This window comes from Artibeus jamaicensis, unplaced genomic scaffold, assembly GCF_021234435.1.
Source record: "Artibeus jamaicensis isolate MK-2021 breed Jamaican fruit bat unplaced genomic scaffold, CSHL_Jam_final contig_867, whole genome shotgun sequence".
Classification (NCBI taxonomy): Eukaryota; Metazoa; Chordata; class Mammalia; order Chiroptera; family Phyllostomidae; genus Artibeus; species Artibeus jamaicensis.
The window spans coordinates 9,612,804-9,634,567 of NW_026521995.1; the positions used below are offsets into that span (position 1 = coordinate 9,612,804).

Genomic DNA, 21,764 nt, shown 5'->3' on the forward strand with positions numbered 1-21,764 from the left:
GGCTGGTGAGTGTTGCTCTGTTTCTGGGGAAAATTCTGTTCTCTCCCTCCCTGCTACCGTCAACTATTCATCCAAGAGAGTAAAAATACCTGCATGCCGTGCCCTGTTTCCCACACACCCCAGGGGCAGCTCTGGATTACTGGTAATGAGGGATGGAAGCCGAGGCACAGATAACCTGAGCACTGAGAACATGAATCTTGGTTTTGGGTAGTAGTACCTGCCCGTTATTATGCTGGCTCTGCGGCTATTAGGATGATGAAGACTAGGACAGATGTGGTCTCTTTCATGTGTGTGGATGAGGACAGATAATAAATAAGTAAACAAAATCACTATGCAGCTTTCGTTTCGAATAGTGGGAAGTGCTATGAAAAAAATAACACTTTGGCCCTGGCTGGTGTAGCTCAGTGGATTGAGAGAGGGCTGTGAACCAAAGGATCACAGGTTCAGTTCCCAGTCAGGGCACGTGGTCCCCAGTGGGGGCCATGTGAGAGCCAACCACACACTGATGCTTCTCTTCCTTTCTTTCTTCCTCCCTCCCCCTCTCTCTAAATATAAATAAATAAAATCTTTTTTAAAAAGCAAGCTTCATTGTGTAAAAACAATATTTAAAAAAATAACACTTTGGAACATGAACCTGAATTACATGTGGTAAGAGTTACATGCAGATCCAGGGAAGTGCAAAGGCCCTGGGCGGGCAGAACAGGTGTGTCTGAGGAGCAGCAAGAAGCCTGGAGCAGCCGGCGGGGGCGGGGGCCTGTGCAAGAACGGGCGGGGCTGGAGGGATGTGCGGCCGCCCGTGAGGTGCTGCTGGGCCACAGGGAGGCTGCTGAGGTCATCCACCAAGTGTGGTGACAGCAACGGGGTGACGGGATCTGGCCTGTTCTGGAAGAAGTCACTCGGGGGCCTGCTCTGAGGAATGCAGATGTTGGAAGTGTGCATTTTTACATTAATCTCTGATATTTCCTTAGGGTCTATTTGTGCAAGTGGAATAACTGATAAAGTTTAGGAGCATTTTAGGGATCTTGAGCCCAAACTGTTTTTCTGGATGGCTGTTTCAAGGTACACTTCCATCAGCAGCGTGTAAGGGTCTCCTCCCAGGCAGCCCTGGGCAGCCCGGGACCCAGTCTTCAAACAAACCCCCACCCAGTTTAAAAGTGGGGAAGGGCACCTTTTGTTTTATTCGCAATTCCTTGATGACCAGTTAAGTGTAAACCTTTAAAAAAACACTCACCGGCTCTCAGTCCTTGCGTTGTGGAATTGCTATTTGCAGATGCAACATTTTGTCGATCCTGTTACAACAGGTGGGCCTGCCCGGCCCGATGGTGTGTGTGGGGGGAAGTGAGGTGCAGCCTGAAGTCGGGAGAAGGGAGCCGGACTAAAAGTGTGTTGAGTGAGCTGTCTCTGTTCATCAGAGTCGGGTCCTTTGGGGACCAGGCCACACGCTAGGGCCCCCGGAAAGGACACCTGTCTCCTTTCCGGTGCAGCACTCTGCAGGACGTACCTGGGCACCCCTTTCTTCATCCAGCTCCACGGTCATCAGAGCTGACGTGCCCTTCTCGCTCACGGTGGACTGCCGGCCTTGCCAGAAGAAGTACACGCACCTCTCTTTGCCGGCCACCCTCACAGTGTGCTCGCCCTTCTGGCGGCTCCCCACTGCAAACACACACAACAGCGAGGGCACATGAGTGGTAGATAAGACAAAGGAAGAGCAAGTTCACAACTCTCTCCTCAGCCTCCCTGAGGACAAACAGGAAAGAAGCAGCTTTTGGACCACAGGGCAGGGGAGAAGTCATTCCTCACTGGAGGGAAAGTAAATCATGCTGCAGGACAAGAGGAAATCCACCTTCCTCCAGCTAACGGATGCCGAAACTCCAAGCAGGAGAGAAGTGATCCGAAGGGCCCTCCTGATACCCTAGGGCGACACCTGTCATCCTAGGGGAAGGTGGCAGACACTCCAAGTGTGACAGAGAAAGCAGTGGCTGCCAGAGCAAGGCCCACGGCACCCGAAGAGGCAGACGCGTTTTCCATATTGTATCGCTCTCTGGCACGGATTAGCTGGTGGAGAAAAGATACTGAAAACAACAGCTGGGCCAGCTTTGAGCACAAAGGAAAATTCTTAGTCTGTTAAAACTATTCTAGTAAAAAAACCCACTTAGAAGCCTCAAAGTTCTGTCAGAAATGGATGAGATAAACTGCTGACGTATCACTTTCATAAAGTAATCTGGGATTGAAATAATATCTGTCACCAGGGCTGTAGCCAGGATTAAGTGGCGGTCATTCTCCCTGCCTGGCACCTCACAGACATTCGAGACCGATTAGCAGCCCACAGAAGGCCGATCTCACTGAAGAACAGTCACGGCGAGTTAATTGGTCAAGTGGTCGATTTAGACAGTATTTCAGACCTCAAAATCGCTACCTTAGGAAGAGATCTCACTCCAAACTCCCCTTGTTCATTCGTCTTCAAAATATTTATTGAGCACCTTCTATGTGCCCAAAACCTCTAGGGTACAGGGGCTACGAGGATGAGTGGGACAGCAACGTCCCTGCTTTTGTTCTAATAAACAGACAATCAAGATGCTTTGGAGACCAGGGCAGCCATGCGAAAAATGGGCAGGGGCAGGGTGAGTGCTCAGGGGACTGCCTGAGGGAGGGAGGCCTTTCTGCAGAGGTGGCCGAGTGGAGGCCGGAGTGAGGTCAGGAGACCAGGCTCTGGCCTCCAGTGGCCAGGGGCCCAGTAAGTGGGGTCCACAAGGGGAGGAGGCAGGTGGTTCTAACACCCACCACGCGCCTTAAAAAGTAATGCTAATAACTGGATTCTGTTCCATGTTACTTTAATTTTCCTCAGCTCCCATCCCATCCACCAAATCACAGCTGTCTTGAGATTTGACTGTAAGAAGCTTATTTGAGTTCTTAAGAGGTCGGAAGCCATATTTATTTGCTTATTTGTTGGGTTTTTTTTGCCTATTAGCAAAGGACTCTATAACAGTTTTCAAAAATGATTACAATTCTTAAAGCACTTGGACAAAGTACAGCCTCCAGCGCCACCTGCTGCGCCCTGAACTGGCCAGGCCGGTGTCTCTGTGTGGACACAGAGAGACAGCAGCCCCCAGGGAGCGGATGGCAAATGCCCTCAAATCATCTGGAAGCCACTCAACTGAAATTTACGCCGGTTTAGATGGGAACAAAGGTTTGCTTTTGATTAGCAATCTTCAGCAAAGTGAAATTTAGTCAGGTTACTTAGATTTGGGGGAAGAGCTATGTTTGGGTGGATCATAGCAGTTGGCACTTGTGTTAGGCTTTGCTGGCACATAAGCACAGTGTGTGAATACACGGTCACACTGAGGACCCGCTGCTTTACACCCCGGCGTTCTGAAGTGGACTCAAGTGTACTATCTAAAACGGAATTGGATTTCTCTGAAATATTTCGTTACACAAAGTTTTCACTGTTTCTTTCTTGCAATCTTATTCATTATACAAAAATGTATTCCTATATACAGCTTAATTTTTAACTCATTCATTTATTTTTAACTTTAGCCAAGTAAAGATTAAGCTTTTATCAGTAAGAACTTCTGGGGTATAATTATTATAGTCTGATCAAATGCCTAATTTAAAGTGTCGATGCCATCAGAATACTTCCCAAAGTGAGACCGTTAGCAGCAGTTGTGATCCGGAGTAATGGAGAACCAAAGTATGAAGTCCTTCTCACAGGCCAGTGGTCTGACGCAGAACCCCATTTACTGACTGCCCGATTAAAAGAACTTGACCTTTATCATGCTGCAGAGTGGCCTGACCCAGCATCATCGGGCACCTCACGTAGCTAGTTTCCTGACCTTCAGGGGCACAAGCCATGCCCTGCAGCCTCTGAGGTGGTCACTAGGGCAGGACACCGGCCCACCAAGGCTTCCAGTCTCTCTATTATGGACCCCAAGGAGCTGGCCTGCCTGTGTGCCTATGTGGGGGCGGGGCTGGTGTAAACCACAGAGACGACGGTACCGCCTCTACAGCTGCTGCTTTCTGCGGAGCCTGTCTCAGCACATCCTGAGCCCCGGGTTCGGGCCTGTCTGCAGGCGCAGGCCTTGTTGGGTGTGAGGATGAGGGGCTGGACTAGCAGTCACCCAGGGGCCAGTGTTTGTATGGGGACCACGGCGTGACTGCAGATGCCACTGGTCTATTCTTTCTGCTCCCAAAGGCAGTCTGGGATCTGAATGCTCCTCACTCTAACTTAATTCCCTGAAGCTGGACTTCTTCACACTTATAACTTTGCCCATACGGATACTGCTGGATCTGGCTGTGAGATGAACACATTGTCTACTGGGAAGAAATACAGAACATATTTTCATGGCTCAAAGCACTATTTCTTAGGGGCATACAGGTAAATCATCTATGAAGATCTCAAATCTTAGGTTTACCTGCTAATTCATTTAAATTCCATGTCATGTCATTCATTCATTCATTTGCTGTTACTTCCTCTTTATAACTGACAGCTAAGGTAAGGAAATGACTCAATTTCACACTGCAGAGCCCCTTGGTCTCCATTTATAAAGCATGCGGTTCCCTGTGCATTTTAAGAACACGAACTATGTGTGTCTTCTAAGGCTGTTCCTTTAAGTTCTCTGTTTCACAGCCCCAAAGGTGAGTAGCAGTATCTTCCCACTAAATTCCTTATTCTCGTTTTTACCGCCAACCAGCAGCACAGATTATTACTCCAGTCAGCCAACTCTGCAGCACATCCAGGAGCTTTAACCTACAGCAGTGACTCGTGGCAGTCACTCCTGTTCCGGGTGAGTCCAGGTTAGCTCATCTTCAAGTTAAATGCAGTCATGATGCTGTCACTCCTAGGACGTCACTCACCATTGTTTCCTGCACCTGCCCTGTGAACACCTGCAAGGCACGAGGCACGTGCTCATGTTGTAACACTAGACTGTAGTGTTCTGTGGGCTGGTCGTGATCATCTCTATCTTCCAGGCGAGACACCGGCGCCCAGAGAGGTTAAGTAACTTTACCCGGCTCCCTGAGCTGGTGGGGAGGGCCTGAGAGAAGACTCAGACCCAGGCCGCATGGCACCAGGGCCCGTGAACTCCCCTCTAAGTGACGGGGCCTCCTTACAAAGGGGAAATGGTTTCAGTGTCCTACTCTGCTCTCTCCCAGCCGTGTGACTTCAGGGGAGACACTTAGTCTTGGTGTCCTGCCCCTTGTCTAAACAACGAGCCCAAGGACTGACACAGCTCAGTGCTCTCTGGGAAGACGCTCAGCCAGGGCCTGAGGCAGAGCCCCCAGGCTGGACCTTGGGGGTGGGGTGGCCCTGAGGGCCTGCGCCCAGTTCGGGGCACAGCCCCGCACAGCCCTCCCGCCCGCTTCCCCACAGCAGCAGATGCCACCTCAGGGGCCGCGCCCTCCTCCTTCAGCATGACGTGGGCGACTCTCTCTGCCTGCGCCTCACTGTCACTTACGCCACGTGCGTCTTGAAGGCAGGGCTGGAGTGTTTCCTGGCTTCCTATGAAAAGTCTCTAACACACGGCAAATGCTGTCTAGTTGATTGAATGATTTATTTTTGATAAATTAGGAAAGAAATCCAATGGTTCTAAGTCTGCAGGTGTTTGATCAGCAAACCACCTGGAGGGCAAGGGGACTGTAAGGAGGGGGATCGACTCCTCTGGAGACGGCTCTCGACATCACAGAGCCGCGACATAAACTCTCTGCCAAATGTGTAGAGAGGACGGACACCATGCATAACGTGGGTAACAGCTATTTTTGAAAAAGAAAAGGAATTCTCCCTCCAAAGTTCACCTGCCATTCTCGCTGTCTGTCTCTGTGTGTATAACGCACACAGATGAGTGTTTTGCTAGAAAGACTATTTCTCTGATGGGACCACTAGGAGCTTGACTATGTATTTATTCTCCCCGATTCACAAAGCACCGCTGCATTCTCATCCTCACAGGGAATAGCTTCTTTCATTTTTAATACATTTTTTTGTGCAATAATGTTACTACACCATTTGGTTTCAGTTCTAAATCATCCAGATATGCTTTACTTAACGACTTTAATTTAAACAGCATCCAGTCACATGGTGGTATCATCTGGAGGGAAATTGTCACTCTCCTAGAAAACATCTGGGGATAGGGCGGGGGGGGGAATGAGGGACCCAGAAAAAACTTAACACACGAGTTGGATTTCTATGAGGGCGCATCCCAGACGTTAGCACTGCGTTGCTTGGGGTTCACCCACAGGCTTCCCAGGTGGTTCTCAGAGCAAAGGAGTGTGCTGGTGCACCTGCGCCCCCACGGCCAGGGTGAGACGGGGCGCACAGGGGTCCGGCTCCTGCAGCCTCTGGGCTGGGGCTGGGCCTGGCTCAGTTTGAAGAAAACGCGAGTCACTGACCTGAGGTGCTCACCATGTACTTCCACTTGACCACATAGGCATCCCCTTCGTGGAACTGGCCGATGCTCTGTTTGGGGAGCCTGCTGTAGTCGAATTCAAGGATGTGCCAGACATCCACAGAGACACTGGCAATCTCAAACTGCCTCCTGTCGTCCCCTTCCACCAGGCCATGGCCACGGCCCACGTTCACCCCGTCCAGCACAGTGCCAGCTGTCGTCTGGGGCACTGGCACCATCCGGGTCACATCGTACGGCTTGACTTCAGTTCTAGGATCATCCTACAAGGAAAGGAAAACGCCTGTTCAGGTCCATACTTGCCCAGCCATTTCTTCTCACACTCCATGCTGCCTCACTGTTAAAGGGACAGCGCGATTGTGCAGCCGCCACTCTGGGGCACTGAACTGCTTTGGGGAAACGCTGCACTTAAGGGAAGGCCACCCCTGCCCCCCGGTAGTGAATGGGACGCCCACAAACCCAAAGGGGCAGCCAGGACGACTTCCACTGTCAGGGTAGGAATATAACTGGAAACTGGTTTGCTGTTCTACTCGTAAGCCCTGGGAAGGCTTTCAGCTTTCGGGCCTCTTTCGTTGGGACCCAAACCAAGCTCTGAGGTTGGAGGACTGGCTGCTCAGCATACCTTCTGCTGGGCAAGGTCACTGGCGTTCTTCTCATTAGGTCTCTTCAGTTCAGTCCAATCGAGAAATTTCTCTTTGAACAAAATAGTCTCATTGTGTTCCGTAAGCCTCCCAAATATTGCCCAGTCAGGCCGCCCCTGTCCTTTTCTGCAGGTGGGGGTGGGGGTGCAGACCGGAAAAGAGCCGAGATTAAGCCATGATAAAGTAAAGGAAAGAAATGGAAAACAAACACATGTGGTCGTTGGGGGAAAACCATAGAATACATAAGAAGTGTACAGAATGAATGATTTATTCTTACTTATTTTACCAAATACATGACATTTTATTATTTTAGCCTGAAGCCTTGCAAAGCTTTGTGTCCATAGAACTGATGAGCGAACCATGTCAAGGCTGACTTTGCTTGTATTCTGGCAAACTCTTGCATTTGGGACAATCTGGAGGTGGCGCACCCGACTGGGAGGGGGGGGGGGGGGGAGCAGGGGTCGTGTGCGTGTCTTCCTGGCCTCCTCCAGGCCCCTGTGCTCTCCAAATTCCTGTCAAGTCGGACAGATGGGAGTTCGCCCTGAGCTCTATTATTTGAAGTCACGTGGGAACAAAACTCTCCAGTCTGCTCTCCTCTGTTACTGAACTGAACAGACTTTCAGGTATGGTGAAGTGAGCGTTGCGAGTTTGTCTCCAGGCCGCTGGACCCAGCAGTAGGCAGGGAGAGCACAGGGACACAGGAAGGAGGTGGCACAGCCCGGAGGTCCTTCCTCAGGACCTCGGAATGTGAACTGTGCTGGAAACGAAAGGTGACTTAGAGAAAGGAACAGGCACAGCTCAGGGACGTTGCGGGTTGGCTTCCAGACCATCGCAATGAAGAGAGTATTGCAACGAAGCAAGTCTAACTTTTTGCTGGTGGAGGGTCCTGCCTTCAAGTGTAAAAAACTCAGTATCTGTGAAGCATAACAAAATGAGGTATGCCCGTGCAGCTGAGAAAATGCATGCTCAGAAGGGCCTGGCCCTGAGACAAAGGTGCAGGTAGGTCTCATCATTCCAAATCAGTCATTGGTTGTGAATAGTGACCGGGACACACATCCTCTCAGACAGATGGGCAGGGCTCACTGGGCCCTGCTGTGACTTCTGCCTCATCACCTCCTGTTTGGTTTTGGAATACAGTTTCTGACATCATGGCTAATGCACACTACAGAGGCTGCCTGTCTCTGGAAAGGAGACCAAACACTGCTGCCTCGTACTCCTGGGGGACTTAAGGAACCGAGTATTGGTAACTATGGAAGATGCAAGACTCCCTTAAAAGGCTGTGGTCTTTACCAGAAATGTATGAATGACTGTCTTTTGTAAACATCCAACTCTGCAGACTTGCTAAGATGCCTACAGACAATGCCCCTGGTTTCAGCATTAGAAATGTATCTGTAAGTGATGAGGTTGCATGAACACGAGAGGAGACCACGGCAGTGGCTGGGAACGGGAGCCGGAGCAGGTGTGTCACCTCCACCCTGGTGTGCGGTCCGGCTGGGCTAAGTCACGGCGCCTCAGTGGTTTCAGCCTCTGTGTTTCTTCAGAAGCTCTGGGTGCTTAATATTGGCTGCACCTCGAAATTTCAGGGGAGCTTTTAAGACACACTGGCACATCAGCGCAGCCTCACATGAACTAAAAACAGTTCTCTGGGGCTGGGCCTGGCACATGCATTGTTTACAACCCCTCAGCCAATTCTGACCTGGTCTAGTTGAAAACATCGACTTCTAGATCTGCAATTATGTCACTGCTCCACAGGAACTGCCCATCATACGGACTTTGTGCTTCAGATTTATACCTTTCGTGTATTACGCCAAATAAAATACCTTTTTTACCCTTAGCTGCCATCTGTAAAATGCTAGTTATTACAGGACGAGTTTTAGATTAAATGTGCACTTGTTTAAAAAGGATTTGAACAAAGCTTTTTGCCGATATAGACAAAACCTTTAATCATTTCTATTTGATAATAATAAAATCAGTAATTTGATTTTAAAACAAGAAACTAGGTAGGAAAGTTGAAGTTCGTGTCCTAGTTCAGTGGAAACCATTGACACGCAGCTGTGTGATGCCTGGTGTTCTATGCTGTCCGGGCACAGCTGCTTCTACACTTCTTTTACTCTGGGTGTTCAGACAAAGAAAAATCCCTTTGCATAAAGAATTATTTTTCTTATGAGCACATTTCTTAGAGTTTGTGCATATCCTTACGATTTGCCAAAATTACTTAAAAAAACATCCAGTACCTAGAAAATGTAAAAATTACGATAATTATTTTAATGCCGTATTTTCCCCTCTCCTTCCAAGAAAAGGCATAAGCATCACCTACGGCCAAATAAATGATAAGCCCTGGGGTTCAAGGGCTCAGCTGGGAAGTGAGAAGTTAGAGGGGAACACATTGCTTTTGCACCTCCATATCGATGGCTGAATTCCAGAGCCTGAAGATTTTTCAGATCAACGTGCAATTTTTTAAAACAATTGCTATTCACCTGTCATAACAGCACCTGGAATGCTGCAGGTAAGAATAATTTGTTCACTCCAGAAATGTAATATAACAAACATCTCCTGGAAGATGACAGCATCCATATTTCTGTACTTCTAGTCTGGTTAGAGCTAAATAAATGTTCTTTTGTGAATATTCACGGTACTGCATTGTACTCATTTATGAACACAAAAACCTATGAAGAGCAACAATAGACAAAGGGGCAAGCACAGGCCCCGGAGGGACCTGCCTGCTCCGCAACGCCGCCCACGGCCACAGGAGTACCTGGGAATGAGCGGGTTGCATTCTCCAGGATCCAGTGGGTTGATGTCACAGTTCTCATAGTCGAAGGTGCCGTTCCACAGGTGCTTTGCCAGCTGAAATGCTACTTTCCGTTGTGCCAGTGTGACTTCCTTGCCATGCCACACGTAAACCTCACTACCGAAATCAAACACCAGTACCTGGGAGGAGGGCACAGAAGAATTTAGTTACTTCAAGCACAAGCTCCAGTTGAATCAGGGTGCCTATTGACAGCGAGTCAAAAGGGAGGTGAGACACACTCAGATGGAGCAATCAACACGGACAAAAAGACGGCACAGTCTGACCAGCTGGCACTGTCTAGCCAGCCTACACCCCATGGGCAGGATTCTGTCTTATCGTCCGAAATGCCCAAGTTAATTATCCCTCCTCCGAACACTCAAACTGCATAAAAGTTCTGATTCATCAAAGAGTTAAAGATGTGCCCCTCTCATCCTTCCTCTCTCTCTCCTTCCCTTCTTTCCTCCCTGCATCCATTCATTCACGCCCGCAGCATACACAGGCCACTGTATCCATGCTGGGCACAGAGGACTCAGGGTGTCGTCTCTCCTCCGTATGATTCCGAGGCCCTCCAGGGTGGCGGTCCCACCACACTGACATTTCCAACAGGGCTTACTGTTTGCTGCATGAACACGTGAGAGCAGTGCTCTTGTTTCTATGCCTGTGGTTTGTTCTACCCTTTTTTCCCCCTAGAATAATTTCTCCATTTCCAGTAATCCAAATTCTACTTAATTTTCAAGTAGGCTCAATTTCACTTTCTCTTTAAGATTATTCCTGATTATTTCCTTTTCTGTGACTTTTTAAACATCCATACATATTATACAATCGATCTAGCTTCAGATTATATTCTTTATAATACTCTTCCAGTCAATGAAATTTTGTGTCTTTCACTTTTTTCTCAATACTTAGAATACTTAATGGTACTAGAAATGTACATGTTTAATAAATATTTAATGGTGTGAGAGAAAAGGGCATATAAAAAGAAATTATATATATCTATATGCATCTATTATTCCTGAAACTTAAGGACAGAAGAATATTTTAATATTTATACAAAAATCAAAAGATAGGGCTAATACATACACTTTGTCTAAGACAGAAAAGCCTTCAATGATTTATTGAGCCTCCTCTAAATTCTGCATTAGTACTTGCGATGGCAGTAATGGTTTGAGATCACAAATAAATATCCCTTCAAAAGACGCCCCCAGTCTGTGATGGTGCCGGCCAGCATTCAGGGGGCACTTACTATCTATTTGATTGGGCAGCCCTGGGCGAGCGCTTCGCCCACTCACTGTACCTCTTTTGACTGCAGAAGGGAGCACTTTGGGATTTTCCCCCAGAAGTCGTCGTCGGGAACAAGCTTGTCATCCACCAGACGGTAAGTGCAGTTGGTTTCTATTATGGCTGTTTCATACAGTTCATCTTCTTTTGGGTCTCCAGCCGCTTTGGGACATGAAAAATAAGAGTGTCTTACATTAGATGCTGAAATGGGGCTGGTTTTAGAAGAACAAACGAGGGGAGGAGAAAGGATATGAGTCTCGTCAATCTCTGAAATACATTAAACTCTTACATTGGTAACTGGTCTGGCCACCCAGAAGCTTCCAGAAGTCTTTGGCTGCATGAGTGTGCGTATTAATTCCTTCTTCGATAGTTTGGATATAAGTAGCTCTACAACCAAGTTCCCTCTTTGTCTGAATTAAAGTTGCAAGTTCTGAGGCCTGGAAAGAGAGAGAGATGCAATCACCTGGACAGACAGACAAGCCTGCGGCTGGATGGAGGGGCCCACGCTGAACTCCGAGACCAGAAATGGTGTGTGTGTAAAAGGCAGACCCGTGGCCAAGGGGGCCTGAGACCCCAGGAGTCGGGTATATTCAACAAAGCCAGAAAACGTAACTAAACAACCAGGTATCAATTCTTTAGAGCTCTAGTTCTCCATCTTCAAGTTCAACAGATCGTGTGAATTTTAAAAACTACCTGTTTTCTGGGCTTTCTCCCGTGATATCCTCACTTGAGGTCTGTAGCAGAATTTCACAGGTACTTGCGATAAGTAACTTGGAAGTGACATGCTAGTTCCTTTCTTACACAAGAGTGAGAACAGACGAAGGACTTAAAACCTGGAGGGATAGGTCGTAATCCCTCTAAAACAACGCACTGAAGTCCCTAATGATAGCTGGTCTGAGAGGCATTCAGGGAAATATCTATCCCTTCTTGCTCAGAGAGGCATCAGGCACTTGAGAAGCTTTGTAATCACCTGGCAACTGGTAGAACGTTCTGCAGTGTAGAAAGGAGATGCTTAGTTAGACTGTTTGTATTTTTCAGATACCAACCTTTGCCTTTTCGATGACATTTGCAAACTCTCCTACCCACAGGAAACAGTGATGGGGAGAGAGCAGGAGGAAGCAGTCCCCACTGTTGAGTGATGAGGCACGGGGCTCGACCAGTCTTGTCTGCACATGTCTTCTTCCTGAACACAAGGCAAAGGGTCACTGACTCCCCAGAAAGAACTCCCCCCCAGCCACAGGAAGGACCAGGAAGTATTCAAGTTTCCCTTTCAATGCTGGGAAGTCTGTCCCACCAGCACTAGTTCCCAGGACTGAGGGTGGCAGAGCGGGATTTAGAGGGACGGCATCACAGATCACATTCCCACCGGCGCTTTCCCACATGTCGCCATGTTCTTAGGCCCACGATCGGCGTCCTGTTTCAATGCCCAGATGCATCAGCCGGGGTTCCCTCCTCCAGGAAAGATGGCACCCATGCCCCCCTCCCTCAGTCCCTCATCTCCTAGTTGCTTTCTCTCCACTGAGCCCACGCCCTACATTTAATGGCCGTGGCCAGCTTCCTCAGAGTTCTTCACTTGAAACCACAAGGGAGTCCTGAGGGGAATCAACACCTTCTCCTACATGACTGCTGATGGACAGTCCCACTGGTGGCATAGTTTCTGGGTTAGGACCAGGACAGAGGTTGGCTGTTTGAGCCTGTCCCTGAGGAGGGTGGTGGTTATGCCGAAACACACTGGAAATCCTCACGGACCAACAGCCTATTCCATCCATCCTCTCCTGATGATCAGTCACTCTCTTAGCTCTGGGCTCATGGCCCAGAGCTAAGTTCCTCTGCTACGGACAGAGAGTGTGATTGTGTGGAAGCTGTTCTGCTTCACTTGCTTCGCTTCCCCTGGATTCCTCCCCCAAAGGTGCACCTGTCTCCCCCTGGCCTCTGTGAGGGGAGCTGCGTGGACACAACACTGTGACGACTTCTGGGGTCTGGTAGCTGCATGGCGGTGTGCGTGAGGGGCCACGGGGGAAGGGGAGGCAGCCGCTGAAGCTGAGCAAGACCACGAATGGGCAAGACCACAGTTCGTATCAGCAATGCTGCTCAAGCTGCTGACCTCAGGCACCTCACTCGCCCCTCTGAGCCTCAGTGGGTGCAGCACCAGAGAGGAGGCAGCTCAGCGCCTGGCACGCAGTAGGTCCTCAGAGAGCGTGAGTTCCCTCCCATGAGAGGCAGTTAAGGGCAGTCAGGGCCCCTGAGGCTGACCAGTCGAAACCCCTGGCCACCGTGTCACTCCTGTCTGCTGCTCTGAAATACCTTTGACCTGCATCAGCATCAGCTTCTTGTAGGGCAGGGCACTGTTGTTCGAGTTCTGTTCCGTCAGGTTGACGCTGCGCAGGCTGACGCTGCTGAAGTTCTCCTTACTGGCCAGGCCCGCCAGGGTGACTTCCGAGAAGCTGGAGTTGGAGGACACTGGCGATGGAATAGAGAAACACAGAGACGCGGGGAGAGGCAAGATGTTCCGGTGAAATGACAATGTTTACCACCAGAAATTACTCGTGACCATCTTTTCTTTTTGTTTATTTATTTTTATCCTTACCTGAAGACGTGCTTAGATTTTAGAAAGAGGGGAAGGGAAAGAGAATGAGAGGGAGAGAAACATCCATGACAGAGAGAAACATCGATTAGTTGCCTCTCATATGCACCCCAACCAGGGACTGAACCCACAACCTAGGCATGTGCCCTGACCAGGAATTGTACCAGCGACCTTTGGTTTATGGGACAATGCTCCAACCAACCGAGGCGCACCAGCCAGAACTGTCTTTTTCTTTTAAAGTTAATGCAGAGGGGGAAGCACATACTCAAGTCTGATTTAACTATGAAATGCCACGCTTAACTGCTGTACTAAGAATTCAACTCTGTACTGAAAGTTTAGATTGCTTCTTGACAAACGTCACACCTCACCATGCAGAGCCACAGCTTGAGTGAAAATGTGCAGCTACCTTAGTACAAAACCAGGTGCTGGACTCACTTGTTGCAATGCCCCTCAGTGCTGTTACAATTCCTAACAATGTTGAGATGTTGACAACGCATGTCTCAAAGAAGACATCTCACAGTATTGACTCACAGTCTTGCACTGAAATCCTTTATTTTCTATCATAAGTAGAAAAGCAGGCATTCTACCCAAGATGGTTTAGTTCTGAGCTTTTTCTGGAGGCAAAGTGATCAAGTTGCTGATCTCCTGACATCCTCTGCTCTCTGCTTAGGATTCTCACCAGATGCGGAGCTTCCCGGGCACACCCACACACGTGCGTGTGCGGTCGTCACAGAGGCATTCTCTGCACCCCCAAGAGTGGAAGGAGAGAAAAAGTATGAAAAACTTGTCCCAATAAACTTTCATTTCTCCATCTCATTGGTTTTTTAAAATGTATACGCTGGAGAGAAATTCAGAACAATTATTTTGCTGGGATTAGGTTCTAATACTGAGGAAATATAACACACTTGGACAATTCATGGGGCATAGTAATTCTGAAATATACTTTCTTAGGAAACCAGTGACACTGAAAAAGCTCAGTTACTCTATCTAAATATATATATATTTCTGAGAAAAAATGTTAGGAAATAGGGTTATGAATGTTACAGGAAAAGAAAAATCATAGGAAGAACATTCCAAACAGCATGATTATGTATGTCATTATGTCCACCAAGGAAACCTGTTTCAAAGCCATGAAATTGCACCTTACCAGGCAGGTAAAAGCAGGGCAGCTCTGTCTCTGGCGAGACAGGCAGCTGGGAGCCTCGCTGTCCTCTCACTGTTCCACCCCACTCCCCGACCCCACCCAACCCTCGCCCCAACTTCGAGGAGCCTGAGGGTCCCATCAAAAACAATTTGCAGAGCACTGGTTTTTGCATTAATTAATAATATAAAAATATAGAGTTAGGCAAAGCACTGATTTGGGACATTTTCCCTGTGAGAGATCGAGTGATTTCCCCTTGAATAAGACTAAGTGGAGAATTATGGTGCTGAAAATGGGCTGGATGACAAGGCCCAGAAGCATCCTTCTCCTTCAACCTCTTGAAAGAAAACGCAGCAAATCAGGGTAATCTGCATTTTCCAACTAACCGATGCTGGAGGCTAGAAGAATTTCTGCAAAAACCTTTAAGTTCCAGGCAGATTTTCTGCAGGTGTGCAAGTGCATGCACTCTTACTCATTTTTATTTAATGAGTGTCCGATGAGCACGGCTCCTGGCCTTTGCAAGGCGGAGAAAGGATGAAAGAGGATGAAAACACCGCACCACCGGTTCCCGAGCACAGAGGCAGGGTGGTGGTTCCCAGTACTCACTCTTTTCTACTTTCATGCGCTTCGACTCCATGAAGGCAACATTGAGTCTCTGCTCAGTGTATTCCTGGAGGAGGTCGTCTCTGGCTGCCAGCATTTTCAGGGGGTTTTTGGAAGCCTGAACCCGGCGCTTGGGCCTGACTGCACGCTTGTGCTCAGCCACCGAAGATGTCAACCTGAGGAGCAAAGCGAAGCTGTGGCCTCAGTCTGGAGTATCGCCCACTCCTCGTTTACTGAGGGTCTCTGACCTGAAGCAATGGGCTCCAGGATTTGATTCCCTGACTTCACTGTATATCTTAGAACTCTTCCTCCCTCCTGCCACTCACCTGACAGAAAGTCACAGAATCTTGGGGATAGAAGGGAGATTCAAGGAGAGAGTCATGTAATTCAAAAGCCCAGACAATCCCGGGTAGGAAGTTCTTCCCTGAGTCTATCACACCCACACACCCGTTCCAATTCTCCCCATTGCAGTAATACACACGTCTACTTCTTCTGTTACTAGTGAGTCCTTCAAGAATTACAGCCAGCCATGGATTCTCCATTTCATCCTCATTCTTCCAGATGAACCTATCTAATTACACAATCATTTCTCAGTTCCCTCACTAAGTTCCACAGTGAGTCTCCTTGCAATCCATTGCCCCCTTTGAAAAATAAGCACTATTTCCAGCAATAGATTGAAATAAAATAGGTTCACAAAACCAGCTCTGGTGGCCACACACTCACACACCTCTCAGGGGCCAAAGGCCAGACTTGGGGAGGTGCACGGACCCAGTCACGTGACTTCCCAACGGCTCCCCGCGGCTGCTCCCAATTGCCAACTGCACGGGCCTGTGTGCAAGTCTTCCTTACGTACAATGTTGCCATGTGTGTGTGAATGAACACACATCTTTTAAATAGAGAATGATTTAAACAATGACTTTTGGGAAATGGTTTTAAATAACCATGTATGTAAATGCCCAAAATATCACTTAAATACAGGAAGTGGCAAATTGTTAATTTTCTTAAGGTAGCAAATTGAATAAAAAGGAACATATTGATACATACAAAATGTATCAGGAGTAGCTTAAGGAAAAATTTATGACAACAGTACAGACTCAAGGAAGAGACTGTCACTCTGATAAATTTGGAGCAAACAGATAAATGTGGCCCAGAGCTGTGGGCTGAGCCAGTCCAGTGCATTTTCCCCGCTTCTGGTAAGAGTGCCTCACTCTGTCCCCCGCCTTACACCCTGGCTCAGGAGGGGATCCAGACACCAGCTCTGTCTAGTCACCATCCTTCACCCACTTGGCCACAATGATGGCTAATTTAGGGTGGGCTCAGACCCAAGAAAATCAAGCCTGGAACTTCTGGGAAGAGAAGCTGCCAGTGCTGGAGAGTGCAAGTGAGCAGCCCAAAATCCAGAGCTAGGTGTGGCAGTGTCCTACTGCTCGGTCCTGGCCTAAAAACAGGCAAGTGAGAAACCACATCCTGAGTACCTGCCGGGACCCCAAGTTCTCGCCCACACTTTTCAGGGAGTGAACCTTTAGTACCCTCACACCTTTCTTCTGCTGATGCGGCTTGACCTGGCCTTCTTTCTGGTGCTTGCTGTGGAGGGCACCATGCACTGTGACCACTTTTCTCAGCTGGTTTAGTCACGTTCCTGTGTGAAGCCAGGTCCGTGGGCACCACTGAGAACAGCCTCAGATCTGCTGATTTTATAAATTACTGTAAGTTAAAGAATACGCTTTACTGATTTTCTAGGTAGTTGTATTAATTTGAGCCCATTTGTATCCAAATATCTTTTTAAAGTCATGAGTTTGGTATGTAAGGTCAAGAATTTGGTATGTCAGGGAAAAGGTATAGAAATCTCTGCTAAATGGTGTTAGTCTAAAAATACGCAGAAGAAGATTGGAGTGTGTGAGAAACCCGTGACATGGGGTGTGCACGTAAGACTTCCCGCCTGAATGCACGCCTGCTCCGGGGTGTGCACTTTTATCCACCCACAGCACCGTGCGGCTCGCTCGGAGAATACAGCAGCCCACCCTTATCCACGGCTTCGCTTTCCATGGTTTTGGTTACCCACGGTCAACCACGGTATGCAGAAAAATTCAGAAATAAACAGTTCACAAGTTTTAAATTGCACGTGGTCACTCTGAATAGCAGAATGAAACTTGCTGCCATTCTGTTTGGTCCTGTGACTCATCCGCCCCGTAGCTGCTCCTCACCCATTTGCCACTTAGTAGCCCTCTTGGCTATCAGATCGACAGTCCCAGTATCGCACTGCTTGTGTTCAAGTCATCCTTATTTGACTGAAGAATGGCCCTGAAGCACAAGCGTAGTGATGCTGGCAATTCAGACATGCCAGAGAGTAGCCACACAGTGCTTCCTTCCAGTGAAAAGGTGTGTATGTAGCACAAGAAAGGACATAGTAAAGGACTCAGGGACACGAACAGCAGTGTGGTGACTGCAGTGCGGAGGGGGTGTACGGGGGATAGATGGTAATGGAAAAATACAATTAAGAAATTAAAAAATAAAAGAAAAACATAGTATTTGAAGAGTGTGGTACTCTCCGAGGCTTCAGGAATCCACTGGGGTCCTGGGAAGGTAAGAATTTGGCTATGTTGACGTTCTATCACAGGTGTAACGTAGTGACAGAGAGCAGCCTCGGGGAAAAACCGAGCGGAGGCCGACGAGGGCGTCCGTTCTCCATGGGTGAGAGACGGATTCGCAGCAACTTACTGGGGGATGTAAGGGTCAAAAATAACATCGAAGTCTTCTCCCAGCTCCACAGGACTCCTCGGCATGGTGTCGTCCACGCTGCGGTAAAATTTGGCAAAGGTTTCGTCGTCATCCAACTTCATCACCTCCTTCACAGATTTGCCGGTGACGGTGAGTACGGTTTCTTGCATCCCGCCAGCTATTAATAAACAAGCAAATAAACGACATAAATTTTTGTAAAAACATTATTCCAACTGCACCTCACAGTATCTCAAAAATTATTTTCCCCCAAGTAGAACAGACAAGAGTTCGCCCCGGACTCTTATTTTAAGTTATGTTGTAACAATACTCTCCAGTCCACTCTCCTCTGTTACTGAACTGAACATACATTCATGTATCATAACAGGGATATCCAGGGTTGTGCGGATGCTCCGAAGGCCTGCCTTGACTTCTCCTGAAAGGACTTCCAGTCTGAACACAGTTCGAGCCGTGACGTGGTAGGAGAGAGCAGGGCGGGCCTCGCTGCGCACAAGCCCACTCCGCAACTTGCGCTACTAGAAGCAGAAGTGGCCTCAGCCTCATTCGGGGCAGGGGTCAGCAAAATCTTTCTCTGCAAAGGAGTCTTAGTAAGCATTTTAGATTTTGTATGGGACTCTAGATGGCCTGTGCTGTAACTACTCAACCCGGCTGCTGTAGTGCAAAAGTGGCTATTGACAATACCTTAATAGGTGGGCATAATTGTGTTCCAATAAAACTTTATTTACAAAAACAAGTGATGAGCTGGATTAGACCCCTGGGTTAGATCACTGTTACATACATGTAATAAACTTCAAATTACTTGCATTGCTTGCCTTGTCAAGTTAGTTATCTTATTACACTTAATATATTTCTGGTTTAATAGGTTGTTTGTATCATTTCCAACCTATTTGAGGTCAGTGTCAATGATGGGGATTCCCAAAACTTAGTACTTCACAGGTTTCAAGTATGGAGAATTTTAATTAAAAGATAAGAATATTGCTACACATTATTCCTTTATTTTGTATATTCCATTGACTTTTGTACTGAAATATTTATTTCAATGTATATTTACTAGAATATTCTTTTAAAAATTATTTGTGATTATAATATATATCAGCTGCTACATTTTGGGAAATTGACATATCCAATTTAAATTCAGGCCCAAGATCATGTTGATTTCAAGGAAGTATAATAATCTGCTTTCAGGGTTAAAAGCAAAATTAAGTCATGATTCTGCTGGGATGACATCCAAGGATTTAGATGTAAGAAGAAATGTTATTGGGGGTCCCCAAGTCAGCACATTATCTAATGGACTGGAGCTTGGTGAGACAGTCAGACTTGGCCAGGAACTTCATTTTCAAAAGGACAACAACAAATATACTGCTGACAGCATAAATCAGCAAAGTGGTATAGAAAGAAGACAATTTAGCTGAGGAGAAGGCCATCACAATTGGGAGTTAGAGATTTTGAGAGAGGAGCAGGTTCTTTTAGGTTTCCTTGGCTACTCACTGAACTCCGAATGGCAGTGTGCTATAGGTATACAAACCAAAACTTCCCTCTGGCTGCCGGCATGTACCTTTGTTGTTCAGCCTTCTTAGGAAGGTTTCCAGCCTGTCCAACTTCAGGTCCGATTCTAACTGCATGTCTGGTCTGGCTTCGATATCTAGGCGAGTAGAAACCATCAATGAGAGCACCACTGAGGACTCTTCTGATCGCACACCGCTGGCGTATCGGGTGCCTCGGTGACTTACCTTCCTGGGGTTTGGAAATGGGTGTTGTGCCCCTCGTCTTACTGCAAACTGGCGATGCCGTTGGTGTCATGGCACTGGGTGATGCCAAACCTGTGGACACAGAAGGCAGCTGTTTGGTATCTCAGAGTCATTGCCGGACACATCCCGGACCGTGCTGGATCTCTCTGATCTCTAATGTAGGTTTTATAATGTGCAGAATTTACACACAAACACATATGTGCATACACAAGTACACTTGGCAGGGGACTGCAGTAGCTGATAGAACATTGTCCAACATGAACAATGAGGACACGCGGGGAAACACATCCACAGATGTAGACAGAATAAGAAAGGATGACAGGCTATCAGAATATTCTTAAATGAAAGGAGTGTGAGTTCTGAAGGCCCTCTGTGGTGGTGGACACAGCTGAAGAGACAGTCATTTGCACCGTCTCCCACCGAGGAAGAGGAGAATGGGTGGTCCCGATGGCTGGCAAGGGGCTCCCTGCTCTGGGGTTCCCTTCCAGTCGGAGGTGAGGTGGGCACCGCACAGCCTCTGGGGGCAACACGCAGGAGTGTGGTTCCATCGAACAATAACTCCAAAGCACTAACCTTTCAGGAGAAAGACATGGGACAGCATACATTTAAATTGACCTGTGATCTCTGGGGGGGCATCTCTACCTCAGGTGTGGCTGAGAGCCAGTGACACACCTTCCTGGGCATTTATTAGGGTGGGGGTATGAAAGGGGAAGAAAGTAACTCCAGCCTAAAAAAGGTATCTAGTTGGAACAAGAAATTTTAATAAAAACCAATCAGTATTTTCCCTCTCAACTTAAGGAGAAGGGTTTGGAAAGGGAAATAAGTTAATACATTTACAACAAACAACATCAGGTGTTAATGTTCTTCATATTCATCTGCAGTAAACTCGAACCCCTTGGCTGCCGGTGCCGCCTTAAGCAGCTCGAAGAACAACACCTGAAGATGCCGTGCCACTTAAAAGAAGAATAAATGAATGAGTTGCTCTGCCCCTTCCTTCTATGAGCTAGCGAAAGGTGTATTATAGCATAACATTTTTAAAGAAAAATACTGAACTACAGTTTAAAACTTAAAGTTTAGGTGATAGTCTAGAAGTCCTCAAGACATACATATTTTTACATAATGATGACAATAAAATTTTCAAAATTTATTTCGGTTACCAGAACTGCAAAGGGTTTTTACATCAGTGAGACAGTAAATTTTCTTGAAAGATAATGAAGTGAGGTGAAATCTGATATCACAGGCTGGGACAGTAAATCATCACCTACTAAAAGGACGTATAAAATGCATGGAAAAGTTCATTAGCATAGAGGTTATTAATTAACTCTAGAGCCAATGAACAGGCCTGACTCAAGGCAATCAGGAAACCTGGCTCTCATCCTGCCAGGGCGCTTCCTGCTGCCCAGCACGCAGGAGACCTCTTTCCCAGCTAGAAATAAATGTTTTTCTGCAACGAAGGAGGGCAAACAGGTTTAAATCACACAAAGTTAAAACAAAGCATTCCCCACACCTCTTTTTAATGACTTCTACGTGCGGTGACGGTCACCCACTCTCTTGTTCAAAGGCATACTTTGAGTAGTTTTCCTCCAGAAGAATACTAGAATATCACGGAAACCTTTCGGAGCACAAATTGTTACAGAGACTGTAGGAATATCAAACAGGGAGAAAGTGTCCTGGAGTTGCGGGGGAGCAGGGCTCTCTGCTGAGAGAGAATGAACATGAGGGTGTGGCGGGCCTTTTGGCAACTCACGGGCATGCAGTAACTTGGGGCTGAAAATTGTTTCCTGAGCAAGCCATAGGGCAAGTGTTAAATAAAGATCCCCGATTTACTCAGGAAAAAGTGAGCGCAGATT

General features: G+C 47.5%; 1 protein-coding gene across 11 annotated transcripts in view; it reads right to left on the minus strand.

The window, feature by feature from the left end:
* SVIL (supervillin) overlaps window positions 1-21,764 on the minus strand; it is a 154,598-nt gene that overhangs the window by 11,656 nt on the left and 121,178 nt on the right. For all 11 annotated transcript variants that reach the window (XM_053654727.1, XM_053654726.1, XM_037165471.2 and 8 more), the window contains 12 exons: window positions 19,897-19,986; window positions 19,722-19,808; window positions 18,149-18,326; window positions 15,434-15,606; window positions 13,407-13,562; window positions 12,149-12,285; window positions 11,392-11,539; window positions 11,119-11,264; window positions 9,789-9,964; window positions 7,015-7,159; window positions 6,379-6,655; window positions 1,502-1,653 (listed from right to left, as the gene is read on the minus strand). In XM_053654727.1, the coding sequence (XP_053510702.1) occupies window positions 1,502-1,653; window positions 6,379-6,655; window positions 7,015-7,159; window positions 9,789-9,964; window positions 11,119-11,264; window positions 11,392-11,539; window positions 12,149-12,285; window positions 13,407-13,562; window positions 15,434-15,606; window positions 18,149-18,326; window positions 19,722-19,808; window positions 19,897-19,986 (1,865 nt within the window). The remainder of the gene's footprint in view (window positions 1-1,501; window positions 1,654-6,378; window positions 6,656-7,014; window positions 7,160-9,788; window positions 9,965-11,118; window positions 11,265-11,391; window positions 11,540-12,148; window positions 12,286-13,406; window positions 13,563-15,433; window positions 15,607-18,148; window positions 18,327-19,721; window positions 19,809-19,896; window positions 19,987-21,764) is intronic.